The sequence below is a fragment of the Pollachius pollachius genome (genome assembly GCF_949987615.1).
Source record: "Pollachius pollachius genome assembly, chromosome: 8".
NCBI classification, from domain to species: domain Eukaryota; kingdom Metazoa; phylum Chordata; class Actinopteri; order Gadiformes; family Gadidae; genus Pollachius; species Pollachius pollachius.
Genome location: NC_136941.1, coordinates 11,439,984 through 11,455,809, shown reverse-complemented (window position 1 = coordinate 11,455,809; position 15,826 = coordinate 11,439,984). Strand labels below are relative to the sequence as shown.

The window sequence follows — 15,826 nt, the reverse complement described above, 5'->3', positions numbered from 1 at the left end:
TCTCTATCTGTCTGTCTGTCTGTCTGTCTGTCTCTTACACAATTGCCGTCAACCACAGCATCTACCACCTGCACCCACTACAGTCCTCCATAATTATTCAGTCGGGGACTCATTCATAACAATAATAACGACAACAACAACAACAACAACAACAACAACAACAACAACAACAACAATAACCATAAGGATGATTTGATTCATGATAATAAAAGTAATATTGATACAATTTATGGTCGCCTAATAATAATACATATAATTATGGTTCTCATTATTTTTATTGTTATTATTATTTTTGTTATCATTATTAATATTGTTATAAATATTATTATTATTATTATTATTATTATTATTATTAATAATAATAATAATAATAATAATAATAATAATAATAATAATAATAATAATAATAATAATAACAAGTCAACATTATAGTATTTAGGGGTACTCTTTTCTGGCAATCTAGTTCACTCATTGAATTATCTTACCCCCGAGGAATTGATTGAGAATATGGTTAGATATTTCTGCGGTTGCTAGGTTACTAATAGCATCACGTCACGAGATTGGCCACCAGCACCTAACACGACTGCGCTAATTACACGCAGAGCTATCTGAGGAGATTACCAGATTTTACCGAACACCATTACTACTTTTCTGACATCTACCACCTGACATGCCAGTCCATCCCATTGCACCCGTTGTTTTGGTGCAGATAAAAGGTAAATGAAAAGATGACAATAAGAAGTGATCGTAGATCTATCGATCGGGGTGTCAAAACTTGTTTTACTAATGGCAATATACCATTAATGTAATGATCTATCAATTAAACCAGCCATAAGCAATTTATTTAGCTATTTATAAAACTGAATAAACCGATATAAACATAATGAGTCAAGAGCGAATGAGCTTTAGACCCTACAGAAGTAGCGTTACGTAGCAGCCGGCCCTTCTTGGTGAAAGGTAACGTGGGGCAATTTGATCCGAAAAACAGGCACTTCCACCTATGGTGTTCGTTTAACTCCTACCTGAGTGACAAATAGAGTTGTCCTTCAGAAATATACCACAGCAAATTATGATTTGTCACATTCACTGTTGCTCGGAAATCATTGTCCCACAAAGTGACCAATCAGCAGCCCCGTGGCCGGCCTAGCATTTACTGCGGTGTGAGTGACAGACAAATTAGGTCTGCCGACCTGATGGTTCTGGTCCCTCCCAGACTGGCAACCTGCAGTCTGAGCTCTCTTTTCTTTTCCCTGTGCCCTTTTGTAGCTTTTACACCCACTCACCGATGATGGATTAACCTTGCAATGACATAATAAACCATAATGTCTGCTTGTCTCCCCAGGGAGGGAATTTGCTATCTGTGGGAAATGTTCGAGTGAAAATTATTTTAATGAGTTAATGATTACCCCCAAGTGCTCTGAAAATAATTGTTTTATCTGAAGCACAGCAGGCCTCCATAGCGGTGTAACTCACCCTGATTGTCCAACACTATGAGGTCCCCTTCAACTCGGCAAGAGATTGGCTCCTGCGGTCATGTCCGCAGCAGGCAGATCTCTATGGTTCCTGACCTTGCAGGGGGCGGGGTCCAGCGTGGCTCCGCAGCCGTGATAGAGAGAGAAGGCTGACGGCTGCTGGTTGGCTGATGTTTGATGGACGCGACGCCTTCAGTCAGCAGAACGCTGTCGCTCACAGAAAAACTTCTGATCCAACTTCACTGTTTTCCCCCCCTTAAATAACACGGTTTTATCACCCCAATAACGTCGGAGAATGGCTTCACATTCAGTGGCGAAGGGCTGCGGTGTTCCCGGAGTGCAGACCAAGCCCGCACAGGTGACTTCTAAGGTTTAATCCACCGCGGTGGATGGGCCATCGGTTTTCAATATGTCGTGCTAACTTATTAACCTAGCCACCGCCCGGCTAGCCGCTCATCAGTGGTGTTTGTAGACTGATTCCCTCGTGGTTGACTTGCTGCAGAGGTCTGCATTGTTCACATGACCTCTAAAGTTTGTGTTTTGCTAACAGGTTGGCACTTTTAAAAGCAGGGCTTGTTCCGATGTCCCGTGCTCCCTGCTGAAGGATGATATAAATGGTAAATATTTATCTCGTATAATTTTAAAATGTTGTGAAGCCATGTTAACATGTATATTGTGTGTGTGTGTGTTTGTATGTGCGCGTGTGTGCGTGTGTGTGTTTGGCTAGGTAACGTCTTGCCATATTCGATGGGAAAGGAAGGCAAAAAAGATCAGGGTATTTTTCACAATATCTAAACACGTCAACAACATGATGATATGACTCTATTGGATTCATTCATTAATGTTGAAAGCTAATGGATTCTCAAAGTTAGGCCGTCTTTTGATTGACTTGCTATGTTACTTTATTTTACTTTTTTCTCCTTTTACAGTGGATCCAGCTGAACAGTCACTGTTGAATAAATTGATTCGCCATAATCTTGTGAAAAACCAGAATCAGGTTGAGGTTCTCCAGCGAGACCCAAACTCTCCTCTATTCTCTGTGAAGACATTTGAAGAACTGAGACTGTAAGTGGGTGAAATATTAGCCTTGTTTGAAGGTGTTATTCAATTTGCATACCAAGCACCCAATATTGGCATTAAAATGCAATTTAAACGGTAGATACCTCAGCATGTGACTCAGGATTATTGAGATGTACACTGAGCCTGTATCAAAATCCTTATCATTGCACTTGAAGCATTAACGATTGATAGCCCTTACAAAATTTGTACTTATAATAAATAAATAATGGAAAACATATTCTTCCCTGAGGGAGATGCAAATGCTTGAACTTCATAACTTATCTGTCCACCATTGTCACTAGGTCAGAGGGGGACAGTGGCTCGATGGTAGATTGGGTTGTCTGGCCACTGGCAAGGTTTAATTTTAACATTGAGCATTATAAGAAATATTCACAGTGCAGTATGCACTAGTGGCCTCCAACAAAGTAAACAAACTATTATGTAGGTATAATTAGACGTCTGTTGGTAAATGTGCTTCTGCGTATGTTGTTGTGCAATTTATTTTGTTTTTGAAATGATTTGCCTTATGGGGTCTTCTTTTTTCTACATAATGTTTGTTTTATCTTGACATGCATATTAAACAGGAAACCTCAGTTACTTCAGGGAGTCTACACCATGGGCTTCAATAGACCATCGAGGATCCAAGAAAACGCTCTGCCCATGATGCTGGCCGAGCCGTAAGTGCCCAACACTTAGTAGTACACTGTGCTGATATTAATTTACTGTTGGAACATCTATCAGATTGTTTTGCATGGATTAGTATTTGTATTACACATGATGAATTTAAAAGGCTAAGATGACAAAGTTGTATGATTAGTGATCGTGATTGAACAACTTATCCCTAAGCTAGAAATGCATGCATTAATGTGGTGACGTGTGTCTTCAGACCTCAGAATCTGATTGCCCAGTCTCAGTCTGGCACAGGAAAAACAGCTGCATTTTCTCTTGCGATGCTCAGCCATGTAAACCCAGCTAACAAATGGACCCAGGTAAGCTTAATGTGTTGTTTCGGACTACAGTAAGGCTCATGGGGTCTCAAGTGAACCATCTATTTATTGGCTCTATTCCATCTCTTTTGGGTCTCAGTGCCTCTGCATCGCACCCACATACGAGCTTGCTGTGCAGATCGGCCATGTCATTGAGCAGATGGGGAAGTTTTATCCCGAAGTCAAACTGGCCTATGCCGTTCGGGGAAATAGAGGTAAGAATGTCTTGGCTCTAATGATGCGTAAAATTTATAACTACATTACACTTCCGTCCACAGATTATTATTTATTCTTTTTGGGGATTAAAAATATTCCAGAATGAACTTTCTGAAGCATCAATCCATTTAAAAATGACACTAAGAACATGTAAAGGAGAAAATGGCAGGCTACTTACATTCTCATGAAACTTGAGTCATGCAGACAAACGCATTACGAAGTGGCTGTTTGCTACTAGTTGCTATGGTTCCCTAGTGTTGCGCGGCACCACCATCCAGGATCACATCGTGATCGGAACGCCGGGCACTGTCCTCGACTGGGGCCTCAAGCTGAAGATCTTTGACCCAAAGAAGATCCGCGTGTTTGTGCTGGACGAGGCAGACGTCATGATCGCCACCCAGGGACACCAGGACCAGAGCATCCGGATTCAGAGGCAAGCCCCAATATAGCAGCACAAGCATTTCTTCACATGGAACGTGAAACCTGTGCATGATGAATCTTTGACATGGCAGCCAACTCTATTCAGAATTGTTCAGAATTCAGAATCCTTTTTTTTTTGTGTTTCATCGTATTTTTCCCACCAATTCAGTGAGGAGGTTTGATTATATGGGTTTAAACTATATGGCATGTGTTAGATCTGTATGTTTTCCTCAAATGCTCTGGTGCAGATTGTTGCCAAAGGACTGTCAGATGCTGCTGTTGTCAGCCACCTTCGAGGACTCTGTGTGGAGATTTGCGGAGAGGATTATCCCCGACCCCAACATCATTAAGCTGAAGCGCGAGGAGGAGACTCTGGACACCATCAAGCAATTCTATGTGGTCTGCAAGGAGAAGGAGGACAAATTCTCCGCTCTTTGCAATATTTACGGGAGTCTTACCATTGCACAGGCCATGATCTTCTGCCAAGTGAGTCACTCATGATGCATTATGCCTAAACAATAATCGCTACCAAATTCTGGGTTTACCTACACCATCATGAAACTACTTGAGCCCATGTTCTGGGACAAGTCTACATTGAGTGGGGGAAGGGAGCATAGCATAGAGATTTCCTAGCCTTGAATTTAGGATGTTCATGAAATTGCAATAACAAGCTCTAACCTCCTAGCATCCCCTTTCCAGTGCCTAACCAGAGTGCATAGACCCATATCCATTTAATGTGTGCAAAATGACAACAATGCCTTCTCAGACTCGCAGGATGGCATCCTGGCTCAGCGGACAGCTGTCCAGCGAGGGCCACCAGGTGGCCTTGCTTAGTGGCGAGATGATGGTGGAGCAGAGGGCCGCCGTCATCGAGCGTTTCAGGGAGGGAAAGGAAAAGGTGCTCGTGACCACCAATGTCTGCTCAAGAGGTAGGCTATGTCTAGCCCGGACGGCAGCCCTTCTAAGGTAAGAACTGGTTAAAATGTCAAAGAAATGCTCTGAAATGTGCCGGCTCCCCAGGTATTGATGTGGAGCAAGTGTCCATCGTGGTCAACTTCGATCTGCCTGTTGGCAGAGATGGAAACGCAGACAACGAGACGTACCTCCACCGGATTGGCCGCACTGGGCGCTTTGGCAAAAAAGGTTTTGCCTTCAATATGGTTGACAGCCAAGAAACAATGGATCTCATCCACCAGATTGAACTCCACTTTGGTATGTTCAGCAAGTTGAAATGAAATCTCAATAGTTTGTTTAGGATTTGTTTAAAGGGGACATACTATACCACCCGGTGTGAGTTTGATTAGCCATTACAAGCCGTTTTGAGAATGTGCAGCTTCAGACATCACAGGTGGGCGTGTCCACCTAGATATGACGGATAGATGAGCAACGTTTGCTACAGTCTACTGGGTAGGCTGGTAGACTGCTCTATCCAGCTTACATCTAGGTTGACATGCCCACCTGTGATGTCAGAAGCTGCACATTTTCAAAACGGCTTGTGATGGCTGTAATGGTTTGTTATGCATCATAAATCAACTAATGCTCAATGTGTAGCTGCAGTTCAAAGTTCCGCAGTGCAGGTTTAATGCACTTAGATGGTACCCATTTAAAAAGGAAATGTTATGTTATCACTTCTTCCAGACCGCAAAATAGTGAAATTGGACACTGATGACCTGGATGAGCTTGAAAAGATGATGAACTGAAGTTCAGCGCTACAAGTACCGGTTTTGAAGGGATGGGAGTTGGAAATCCCATTTCTGCGCAATTCCTTTTCATCAGTTAGTTATTAAAAAGGGGGCATTTGTTGATCCAGAATATTTATTAATAGCAGTATTCTGATGCCAATGGTTTGCACTTTAGATTTCATTCAGGGTGTTTTTTTAATTTTATTTGACCCACTAAAGTGGAGGTTGCTGTTTGCTGTGCTTCATTGTTTGATCAATTTGCATGATGCTTGGATTTAAAATAATTTGAATTAATAAGTGTTACTGTTTTATATTGTAAATGCAAGTCTGAGATTTGAAGTGTTAATTTGGACTTTTTGTGTTTTTCTGTTAAACTTGAGATTATATCCGCTTGTTTTTGGTTTGATATAATATCTTCGCTAAAAAAAACTTGGAATGTGCTAACCCATAAAGTAAATTTATTGTTAAAAATGTGCTTGTTCTTTTTATTTGGATTGACACACTGACACGTCAGGCAATGTACATGGTTTATTGAACAAAACACGGCAATATCATTTGTGCTTTTGGGAAAATACAGTAAAAAATATATTTTGAACTACAAACACCCATTACAGGTTAATTTTCTGCACCAAGTTCTGTATTATTGATTGGGCTGCTACTAACATCCCAAATATTGGCACTAAAGGGTTTGGTTCCAGGCGAATAATGTAAACCACTATTTGTTAATCAATTATGGATTCATTAAGAATATGCAGATTGCAATAAGATTAGATACGTTTTAAGAATTTGTATTTAATTCAGGTTAGTGCAGATATGTGCTCAATGCCATCCAAAAGTCTTGAAGATGGACTAAATGTATTCACAAGCGGCAATGGGGAGTATAATAGTTTTAATCAGTTTGATCAGATAGTGACATGTCTGGCACATTGCCAGCTCTTTGGATAGTGTACTAGGGTATTGCCTTGGGACTTAAGCGTGCGTGAGCAAAAATCATTTCTCAATTCCCCTTCAAATTTTGGATCGCACGTTAATGTTTCCATACATGGCTCATTAATTTAGAATGTGACATAATTACCCATTATCAACTACACTTGTGGCGATATCGGAGTGTCTCTCCTGAGAGATGCACAGCACTGATCTGTTGAAGATGCAGCACTCTGACAGAGTCATGTCCAATCTCCTGAAGCTCCTTCGTGGCACATCCATAGTTTCAATGAAGGCTTCGGAGTAGCTCGTTTCATTTCTGGCTTCTGCACAAGTGATGAGTGTCTGCAGGGTGTCAGCATAGGAAAAGTGTTGCTGAAATCTCCTGCCACACGGTGCTCTGATAGCTAGAAGCAACTGGTCTGTAGCAACAACGGCAGGAGTCTCGTCTCTGGACTCCATGATGTCTGGGTCAGGAGGCTTGTTAGGGGCAGGGGCGACCCGGCCCATTTCAGGGTTGCTCCGGGTCGCAGTCTGGGTCTTCGCCGGGGTCTTCTCGGTATAACCACCTGGTTCTCCATGACTATGCCGTCGCTGCTGAGCGATGACATGATCACATAGTTTAATCTTGGATGTCTTCATTTCTGGGACAAGGGCGTGGCTAACATCTGACGGTTTTTTTATGGATGGAAGCACCTTGTATTTGTTCAGGGAGAGTGTCAGCCGAGCAGGGACGGATTGCAGCGGTGTTGCCGTGTAGTGCTGGCCTTGCGGCGTGGTGATCCCGGTCACAGAGTCAGACCTGGACCTGATGCAGTCGTCGGACCGGTGCCCCACGGCCAGGTGGTGGTCACTCTGGACGTGCTCTCTGGCATCACGCACAGTATGGTCCGCTGGCGGCCTGCTTCTTCCTTTTGAGGATTTTGGCCGTGTTGAATTCATTAAAGTGCCGATTTGGTTGTTTTAATATTAAAACAAAAAAATAAACAAATGAGTCCCCACAGTTGTTTCTTGGGTTAGGTCTGGGTGAGAAGGATAACAAGTTTAAAGTGTTATTCATGCATGACTATCAGTGAACCATGTAAGCACATATAACTATCAGTCCTACTACTAATAACCTATGGGTTGAGTTGAAGAGATCAAAATAGACCAGATATGAGCCTCCTCGAAGGTGGAAGGTGACGTCAGGCCCTCGTATCTTATTGTTTACAATATAGACGTAGATAATTGAATTTTTTTAGGTCTACAAGTAAATCGTTTTTTGGTATGAACACATAACTGAACTCGAAATTGAATACCTTGGTTTATGTTTGAAGGTTGTTTTCAGCCCGGTTTTAAGTTATTCGCAGTAAAGTAGCTGAGCTACTGCTGAGCTAGTTCCGTTCAGCACCAGTTGTTACCAAACGGTCTGGTAACCTTGACGACCACTTGTGAATAGAAGGCTCCCCCTGCTGGTCGGTTTGTGTATCTGCTCACTAATGGAAAGCTTCCTGATCTGATAATACCATTCGGTTCGTAATACTTTTAATAAAAATTTAACAGCTTTTAAAAAAACGATTGTTACAAACACAATTGAGGTAAAGATTTAGTGAAACTATAAAATATTACAACTGTCTTCGTTATTGTTTCACTTCTTATGACAAATGTACTTATTGTAACAAATGCACTTATTGTAAGTCGCTTTGGATAAAAGCGTCTGCTAAATGCCCTAAATGTAAAATAAACCTTCACATATAAAGACCCCAAACAAGTGTGATAATAATCAAAACAGTATTACATCTAGTGTAGGTCACAATCATTGTATCATCATTGTATAAGAGTAGTATTAGTATCACCAGAGTATGTTTAATAATACATCAAATGCAATAGCATTTGAGTTGTTAAAATTGATCAAGGGCAGGTCTGCAGTACAATCTGTCCCACTAAAGTTGACAAGAACCTTGAAACATGAACCCTGCCTGTCGCCTCTCCTTTCACACCCATGGCCCATTATTAAGGTAACTCCAGTAAATTATTCTGCGCGTACAGATCCTCCGTGATCTGGTACACCTCGGAGATCATAGGGACGGCGTCGCCCAGCATGTCCACCACCTTCTCCGCGCCACCCACGTTCATCACCTCGAAAAAGGTGGGGCGCCCGGGGAGGACGCAGAAGGCCATGCCCGCCGCCTTGCGGATCACCCAGGGGTGGTGCTGGGAGAGGGACTCGTTGTAGGCGTCGTCGCACATGACCGACGTCTTGCTGTCCTCCGTGCTGGTGCGCAGCCGCTCGAGGAAGAGCTCCAGCCACCTCAGCGCTCGGTGGAGACGGAGCAAGGTGCGGCTGCCTGACTCCGGGTGGCTGCCCTTCTTGTCCAGGTCCACCAGCTGGTTGTCCAGCTCGTACTTCACCATGGACTGGATGGTGACGTAGTTGGCGCCGTTCTCCCCGTTCAGGAAGTTGACGAGGATCTGGATTTTGTTGACGGCGTCCTTGGAGATGAAGGTGAACACATTTCCTAAGCTGTTCATGAACCTGTTAAGGAAACAAATGGGGGGATGAGTTTAGCTCTTGCGATGGATTTGTAGTAGCCTTTCTAATGGCCCATAAATGGTTCATCTTGACAGTAGCAATGAGAAGGATGCATATACTGACCTCTGTTCTGAGAATTCTGATCAATAGTCATTCAGTTATTGCAGCTATGAGGTACACATAAAAGGGGATAGTCTATATCACTATAACCATGGTCAAATTACCTTTATCTGATCCATAATTCATAAGGTAGGTCTACGTGTCCTCGGTATTATGCCCCTGAAATACTTACTTGACGAGGCCACGCCAACCAGCAACGTAGTGTTCAACGTAGACGTCTTGGTTTTCCGAGAGACACAATTTGAAAGTGTCCAGAACCTCCTGCAGAGAGAACTTCTGCTCTTCTATAACAGCAGAACCAGCCATGGTCGTCTTCACGGAAGTGCTGCAGATGGAATAATAGTCAACATATGAATGAACCATACGATTTAAACAACGACAATGATACGTCCCCTACCCTAAATATGTCATAAAGATATTAGACGGTTATAACTCATAAAATGTTCAGAACCAGAGGAAGAGCTCACATCTCCGGCAGGTGACAGAACCGTTCCGGTGTTTGATCCCGGTTACTAGTGCGCACACTTCTGACGCAGCGACGCGTTTGTCTATTCCACCAATCAGAAGAGATTTTGATAGCTACACGGAAGTGACAAAATGTACTGAAGTTTGATGTTATTCTCTGTAAACAAAGATTGGATTATCTAAGAAGGGAACGTTCTAATCTATTTTATAACTCAAGAGTCTTTAGATGAGATGCCTGAAATAAAGGTCACACCACTCGGTAAGTAATGTGAGCTAGCAGCTGCACATATCCGTCAACATCACATCCACATGTTGTTAGTTCGATAGGATCATTGTTTGCAATTGGAACGCTGCTCCCCTTCTTGCGTTATGCAATAGTGATCAATTATGATCGACTAAACATGTCTCTACTCGCTTTGTTACCATAAGGAGCCGGCCAGGATGTTGGCCGCAGCTGTATCCTTGTCTCTATTGGTGGCAAGAACATCATGCTGGACTGTGGGATGCACATGGGCTTCAATGATGATGTAAGTTGAAGAGGACATCGGTTTTTAAAAGATAAGGAAGACATATTTTGGCAAATATAATTACTAAACAAATCGACTTTGCCTTTTCAATCTAGAGGCGATTCCCGGACTTCTCTTATATCACGCAGAATGGGCGGCTAACAGAATTCTTGGACTGTGTGATTATCAGGTATGTGCTGAGAAGCTTGTGTGCACCTTTACAAGTTTTTTCTACAATGGAGCTTCACTGCCTTCACATCCGTTCCTTCCTAGTCATTTCCACCTGGACCACTGCGGCGCTCTCCCCTACATGAGTGAGATGGTGGGCTACGACGGACCCATCTACATGACGCACCCCACCAAAGCTATCTGCCCCATTTTGCTAGAAGACTTCCGTAAGATCACTGTGGACAAAAAGGGAGAGACCAACTTCTTCACTTCCCAGATGATCAAGGACTGCATGAAGAAAGTTGTACCTCTGAATCTCCACCAGACAGTCCAGGTGCGTTGATGATATGATTTTGTTTCTTCCCCAAATCCCAGCCACCCCATGGCGTGCTGCACACACTCAACTCTTGGGATGGACAGTGAAGTGCTATCTGTTGATTTGCAGGTGGACGAGGAGCTGGAGATAAAGGCCTACTATGCGGGTCACGTTCTGGGAGCTGCTATGGTGCAGATCAAAGTGGGATCCGAGTCTGTCGTGTACACTGTGCGTAAGAAGCAGAAGAAATCAGGAATATGTTGATTTTCTTACTCTTGTTTAGAATTATAACCAAGCAATGTCTTTTTTTTGTGGTGCATCTCTAGGGAGATTACAACATGACACCAGACAGGCATTTAGGGTAAGTTTTGTTGACGAAGCACCAGTTGAGTCTATTATGACCCACATGCTGTACACTCTGTCTGAACGTTATGTGCTGTACAATATCAACCTAGGGCTGCGTGGATTGATAAGTGCCGTCCGGACCTCCTCATCTCAGAGTCCACCTACGCCACCACCATCCGAGACTCCAAGAGGTGCAGGGAGAGGGACTTTCTGAAGAAGGTTCATGAGACGGTGGAACGAGGAGGCAAGGTAGGAAGCCCCCTTAGGTATTTGGTGACAATGAGCTCTTTGTAATGATATAGTTGATTAGAGAACTGTTACATTTATAATTTCCTATGTAATTTCATGTTTCTAGGTTCTTATTCCAGTTTTTGCACTTGGGAGAGCACAAGAATTGTGCATCCTATTGGAGACCTTTTGGTAATATCCTTCATTCTACTCAGTTAATCATGTGTACATGTACATAATGCATCATTAAAAATGTGAGATAAGAAAGAACATAGTAATTTTAGAGCTAGTGCCAAAGCATGGGTTGTATGTATCGTGGTATATTACGCTGTCATAATGATACATAAGGCTTATGATGATGACAATAATACCACCTCCATTGGCCCTCATACTGCAGGGAGAGAATGAACCTCAAAGCCCCCATCTACTTCTCCACGGGGCTGACGGAGAAGGCCAACAATTACTACAAGCTCTTCATCACATGGACCAACCAGAAGATCCGCAAGACCTTTGTACAGAGGAACATGTTTGAATTCAAGCACATCAAACCTTTTGACCGCTCCTACGCAGATAACCCCGGACCTATGGTAAGTTACTTTGGATGAATATTTCATAATAAATACACAAATGGAATAAAACATGTCATTCAAAGATGCTGCAGGTATGGTGTGAGAGATTTATAGACAGAGGGCAGAAGAGAGCAACCTTTTGAATAGATAGAAGCCAGAAAAAACACCCCCTCCCTCTCTACGTACTTCCACCATTGAGAGGTGTTGCATTTACGCTCCTGTGGGGGAGCGATAAATCACCAATCACGGTAAAGGTCCCTAATTGATCAGACATTGAAAAGCGGTCAAAATCGAACAGAACCGATATCCTCAATAATTCAATAGTAGCATGTTGATGGCTATGGTATTTCTAAGAAATTACCCTAAAATGATTGCTCTTAAATCGTACCTAAAGCACCTTTAACATGCTTTTGTTGACCTTGTTATGAGTTATCTTTGACACTTATAAACATGTTTATTTGAACCTGCTCTAGGTGGTGTTTGCCACACCGGGTATGCTGCACGCTGGCCAGTCGTTACAGATCTTCAAGAAGTGGGCTGGCAACGAGAAGAACATGGTGAGTCCCGGTTTTGTTGCCCCACGCACATACACGCAACAGGAGAGCAGATTACTTCAAAAGCTGTATGAGCAACTTATGATGCTTGTTTTGCTACAGGTGATCATGCCGGGGTATTGTGTGCAAGGGACGATCGGGCACAAGATCCTGAACGGACAACGTAAACTGGAGCTAGAAGGGAGATCAACGGTAGAGAAAAAGTTTTATTTGAAATCCCTCTAAAGTCACGTTACCCATTTATCAAACCCTCAATTCAAACACATGTCAAAGACATTCTGCTGGATGATGCACACCGGTGGGTAATTCACTATGTTCACAGTACCTTTGGGGACTCCTCAGCAATGGCTGAGTATGTTATTCACGGTGTTATGACGTGCTGTGTGTGCGTGTGCATTGCAGCTGGAAGTGAAGCTGCAGGTAGAGTACATGTCGTTCAGCGCCCACGCGGACGCCAAGGGCATCATGCAGCTGATCCGCATGGCGGAGCCCCGCAACATGCTGCTGGTGCACGGGGAGGCCGTCAAGATGGAGTTCCTCAAAGGCAAGATCGAACAGGAGTTCAGTAAGTGGGAACAGCGTCAGCGGCTCCGTCACCCTGGCCTTCATTGATTACCAGCAGGAAAACACCCGATTTAGAATTCTGCGTCCTGTTCGTATCAGTATTGTATTGACTATTAATCTTCAGCATACCTTTCTGACTTATTACTTAGAAGAATGTTAACCTTGACAATTTCTGTTCATGGATTTATACCTAAAAATATGTTTATATATAGGCTAATATCTATTGATGTACTTTCCTTTTTTTAGATCAAAACTGATTGTTTTCTGCTGCATTTTTAGTGTCTATACCTTCTTTATTTGACAGGCATAGACTGCTACATGCCAGCTAATGGAGAGACCACGACTGTGACTACAAATCCCAATGTCCCGGTCGATATTTCTCTAAACCTATTAAAAAGAGAAATGTCCCTCGGAGGTAGGTTTGGTTAACATGTATATTTGGAGTTGTTACATTCAAGTTCTGTCAAACTTCTGTGGTAGACTTTTGTTCTTAGCATGCCCATTGCTATGGAGGACTTGTGTTGAAATGTATTCTCCATATCCCCCAGGTACCTTACCTGATCCAAAGAAACCTCGCACCATGCATGGAACCCTGATCATGAAGGAGAATGTAGGTGTTCCATCCCAATATGGAGAGAACCATTCATTGTTGTTACCATTCCGTTTTTATCCACCAATATACTTAATTGCTTCTTTTAACGATGGCCGATATCAATCACTGTTAAAATTGTCACATTAGAGGTGCTGTCGGTAAGATTATCTGAGGATCTCAGTTTTAACATCTACGCCTGGCTCATTTCGGACCAATCAAGACTTCTCTTCCCTGATTAAATCCATCTTGCCTGCCATCAGTTTCACATATTTTTAAATGGCAAATAAACTCGGAGGGAGGGAGTAGAGGGATGGGCTCTCGCGCACACTCTCTCTCCTTAAGCAGCTTTCATCCTTATAATATTAACAATGTAAACAAGGTGCTGATCGACAACCCATGGCCTGCCTCTCCTCCCCTCGCAGAGTCTGAGGCTGGTGTCCCCGGAGCAGGCCATGAAGGAGCTGGGCCTCAGCGAACACCACCTGCGCTTCACGTGCCGGGTGCAGCTCCAGGACCCGCACAGTGACGCAGACACCCTGCATCGCATCTACATGCACCTGAAGAGGTAAGAGGGCCAGAGCCGCAGGCTGAACAACGGGCCAGGCTACAGCGTTTAGTTCTCCAGGGAATCACGCCTCCGTTTAAAACAAGCATGCTCCTCACTGTTCCTTCTTCACGCTTTTTTATTCTACTTTTGTATCTTCTTCATTGTATTCTGCATTTCTTCATCTTCTTCATTGTTGGCTCGCACAGCCGACGTTACAGAAATGGTGTGGGTCTATCAGAACTTTGTTTCAGAGCTAGTGTGGGTCTTCAGAACTTTGTTTCAGAGCTAGTGTGGGTCTTCAGAACTTTGTTTCAGAACTAGTGTGGGTGTCTCCGATCTAGTGTGGGTCTTCAGAACTTGGTTTCAGAAGAAGTGTGGGTGTCTCACATCTAGTGTGCGTCTATCAGAATTTTGTTTCAGAACTATTGTTGGTGTAATCAAATGGCTTGTGTATTGATGTTGCTTAAACCCACCCCCAGTAGGGGGGGGGGGTGAGCAACATCATTATTCTTAGTTGCATGACGTTTCCTGTGGTATGCGTGCGGTACTGTGGTGATGTATCCATCTACTGTACACCCACATGTCTTTTTCTCTTGCCTCCAGTGTACTTAAAGGTTACACAACCCAACACCTCCCTGACAGCATGTCTGTCATGGTGGAGTCCATCGTGGTGAAAGTGTCTTCCTCCACCGAAGACCCAAACACCAAGGTTCTGCTTCTGTCCTGGAGCTACCAGGTGAGCAGAGAGCTGAGTGGCTAGTAAGGTGACAGCAGTAACTAATGTAAACAGGATATCGTGTTCTGTTGTAGTCACCTTTTGGAGCTGTGCGAGGTAGAGGAAGTTGTGCTTCAAAGGAAAGTTCCACCCTCATTGTTTGCTTTAGTACACGCTGTCTGCATGCAGTGAGTCATGAGCCACCTTTTTAATATTTCCAAATTACAGATTTTAGCACTCAAGCATTTTTAGATTTGCATAAAGGTTCAGGGTTGTTTATGTGTTTATGTATATTGCGTCATTGGGACTTGGAACCTATTTTTCTAACATGGGCGACTGTCAAGAAAGATAAAGTAAATCGAGTGAACAAAAACTGCAGTCTTTTGTGTGAGGCGGTGGATTTTTTAAAGCGTGGGCCTCGTTGCTGCAGAACAAGGAAGATGTTCCATCCTCCGCACATCAAGAAAACGTGATGTGGGAGTACTGATGCTCTTTACATAGCAACCAATTTATGACAGAGAATAAAACTATACAAGTGCTACTTCTTTATTATGTTCCATAGCAACACAATGTATTAACGACACCATCCATTTAAAGCTCTCATTTACCAAAAATGTCCTTCACTGCGACACAATTGAGATTTTTAAATTTTGTAAAAAGTACACTCTACTTGAACTAAAAATTCTCACTGAACTAATTTCAGACAATTCTGTGACTTCTTAACAGGATGAAGACCTTGGAAGCTTCCTTTCCACCCTGCTTAAGAAGGGTCTTCCTTCAGTACTGTGCTAAGACAGCACACCAACCGTCTTTTTATAATACATTTCATGTATTAACATCAGATACACACATTTTCTGTCCAACTG

General features: G+C 43.0%; 4 protein-coding genes across 4 annotated transcripts; 2 read left to right on the top strand and 2 right to left on the bottom strand.

Annotated features, from left to right (window-relative positions):
• Positions 1–1,767: 1,767 nt before the first annotated feature.
• On the top strand, positions 1,768–5,853 carry ddx19a (DEAD-box helicase 19a; the record flags this gene model as incomplete). The annotated part of the gene is made up of 12 exons (XM_079740875.1): positions 1,768–1,830; positions 2,023–2,089; positions 2,200–2,247; positions 2,402–2,537; positions 3,116–3,208; positions 3,418–3,520; positions 3,618–3,732; positions 3,989–4,166; positions 4,402–4,639; positions 4,920–5,082; positions 5,174–5,365; positions 5,792–5,853. 12 exons carry the CDS (start codon positions 1,768–1,770, stop codon positions 5,851–5,853), a joined length of 1,458 nt encoding a protein of 485 aa, XP_079597001.1.
• A 1,053-nt stretch (positions 5,854–6,906) lies between these two features.
• On the bottom strand, positions 6,907–7,701 carry ubxn10 (UBX domain protein 10; the record flags this gene model as incomplete). Its single annotated transcript, XM_079742199.1, has 1 exon — positions 6,907–7,701. The coding sequence occupies one exon, from the start codon at positions 7,699–7,701 to the stop codon at positions 6,907–6,909; it is 795 nt and encodes a 264-aa protein (XP_079598325.1).
• Positions 7,702–8,276: 575 nt separating this feature from the next.
• On the bottom strand, positions 8,277–9,900 carry cptp (ceramide-1-phosphate transfer protein). Its single transcript, XM_079740971.1, has 3 exons — positions 9,859–9,900; positions 9,564–9,716; positions 8,277–9,274 (listed from the first exon to the last, which is right to left on the bottom strand). Exons 2-3 carry the CDS (start codon positions 9,695–9,697, stop codon positions 8,752–8,754), a joined length of 657 nt encoding a protein of 218 aa, XP_079597097.1. The 5' UTR covers positions 9,698–9,716; positions 9,859–9,900; the 3' UTR covers positions 8,277–8,751.
• A 74-nt stretch (positions 9,901–9,974) lies between these two features.
• ints11 (integrator complex subunit 11) lies at positions 9,975–15,824 on the top strand. Its single transcript, XM_079741469.1, has 17 exons — positions 9,975–10,115; positions 10,286–10,383; positions 10,479–10,552; positions 10,636–10,864; positions 10,976–11,074; positions 11,173–11,207; positions 11,302–11,440; positions 11,547–11,611; positions 11,817–12,006; positions 12,462–12,545; positions 12,645–12,734; positions 12,945–13,107; positions 13,411–13,521; positions 13,655–13,716; positions 14,121–14,263; positions 14,849–14,981; positions 15,687–15,824. The coding sequence occupies exons 1-17, from the start codon at positions 10,088–10,090 to the stop codon at positions 15,750–15,752; spliced, it is 1,809 nt and encodes a 602-aa protein (XP_079597595.1). The 5' UTR covers positions 9,975–10,087; the 3' UTR covers positions 15,753–15,824.
• Positions 15,825–15,826: the final 2 nt, after the last annotated feature.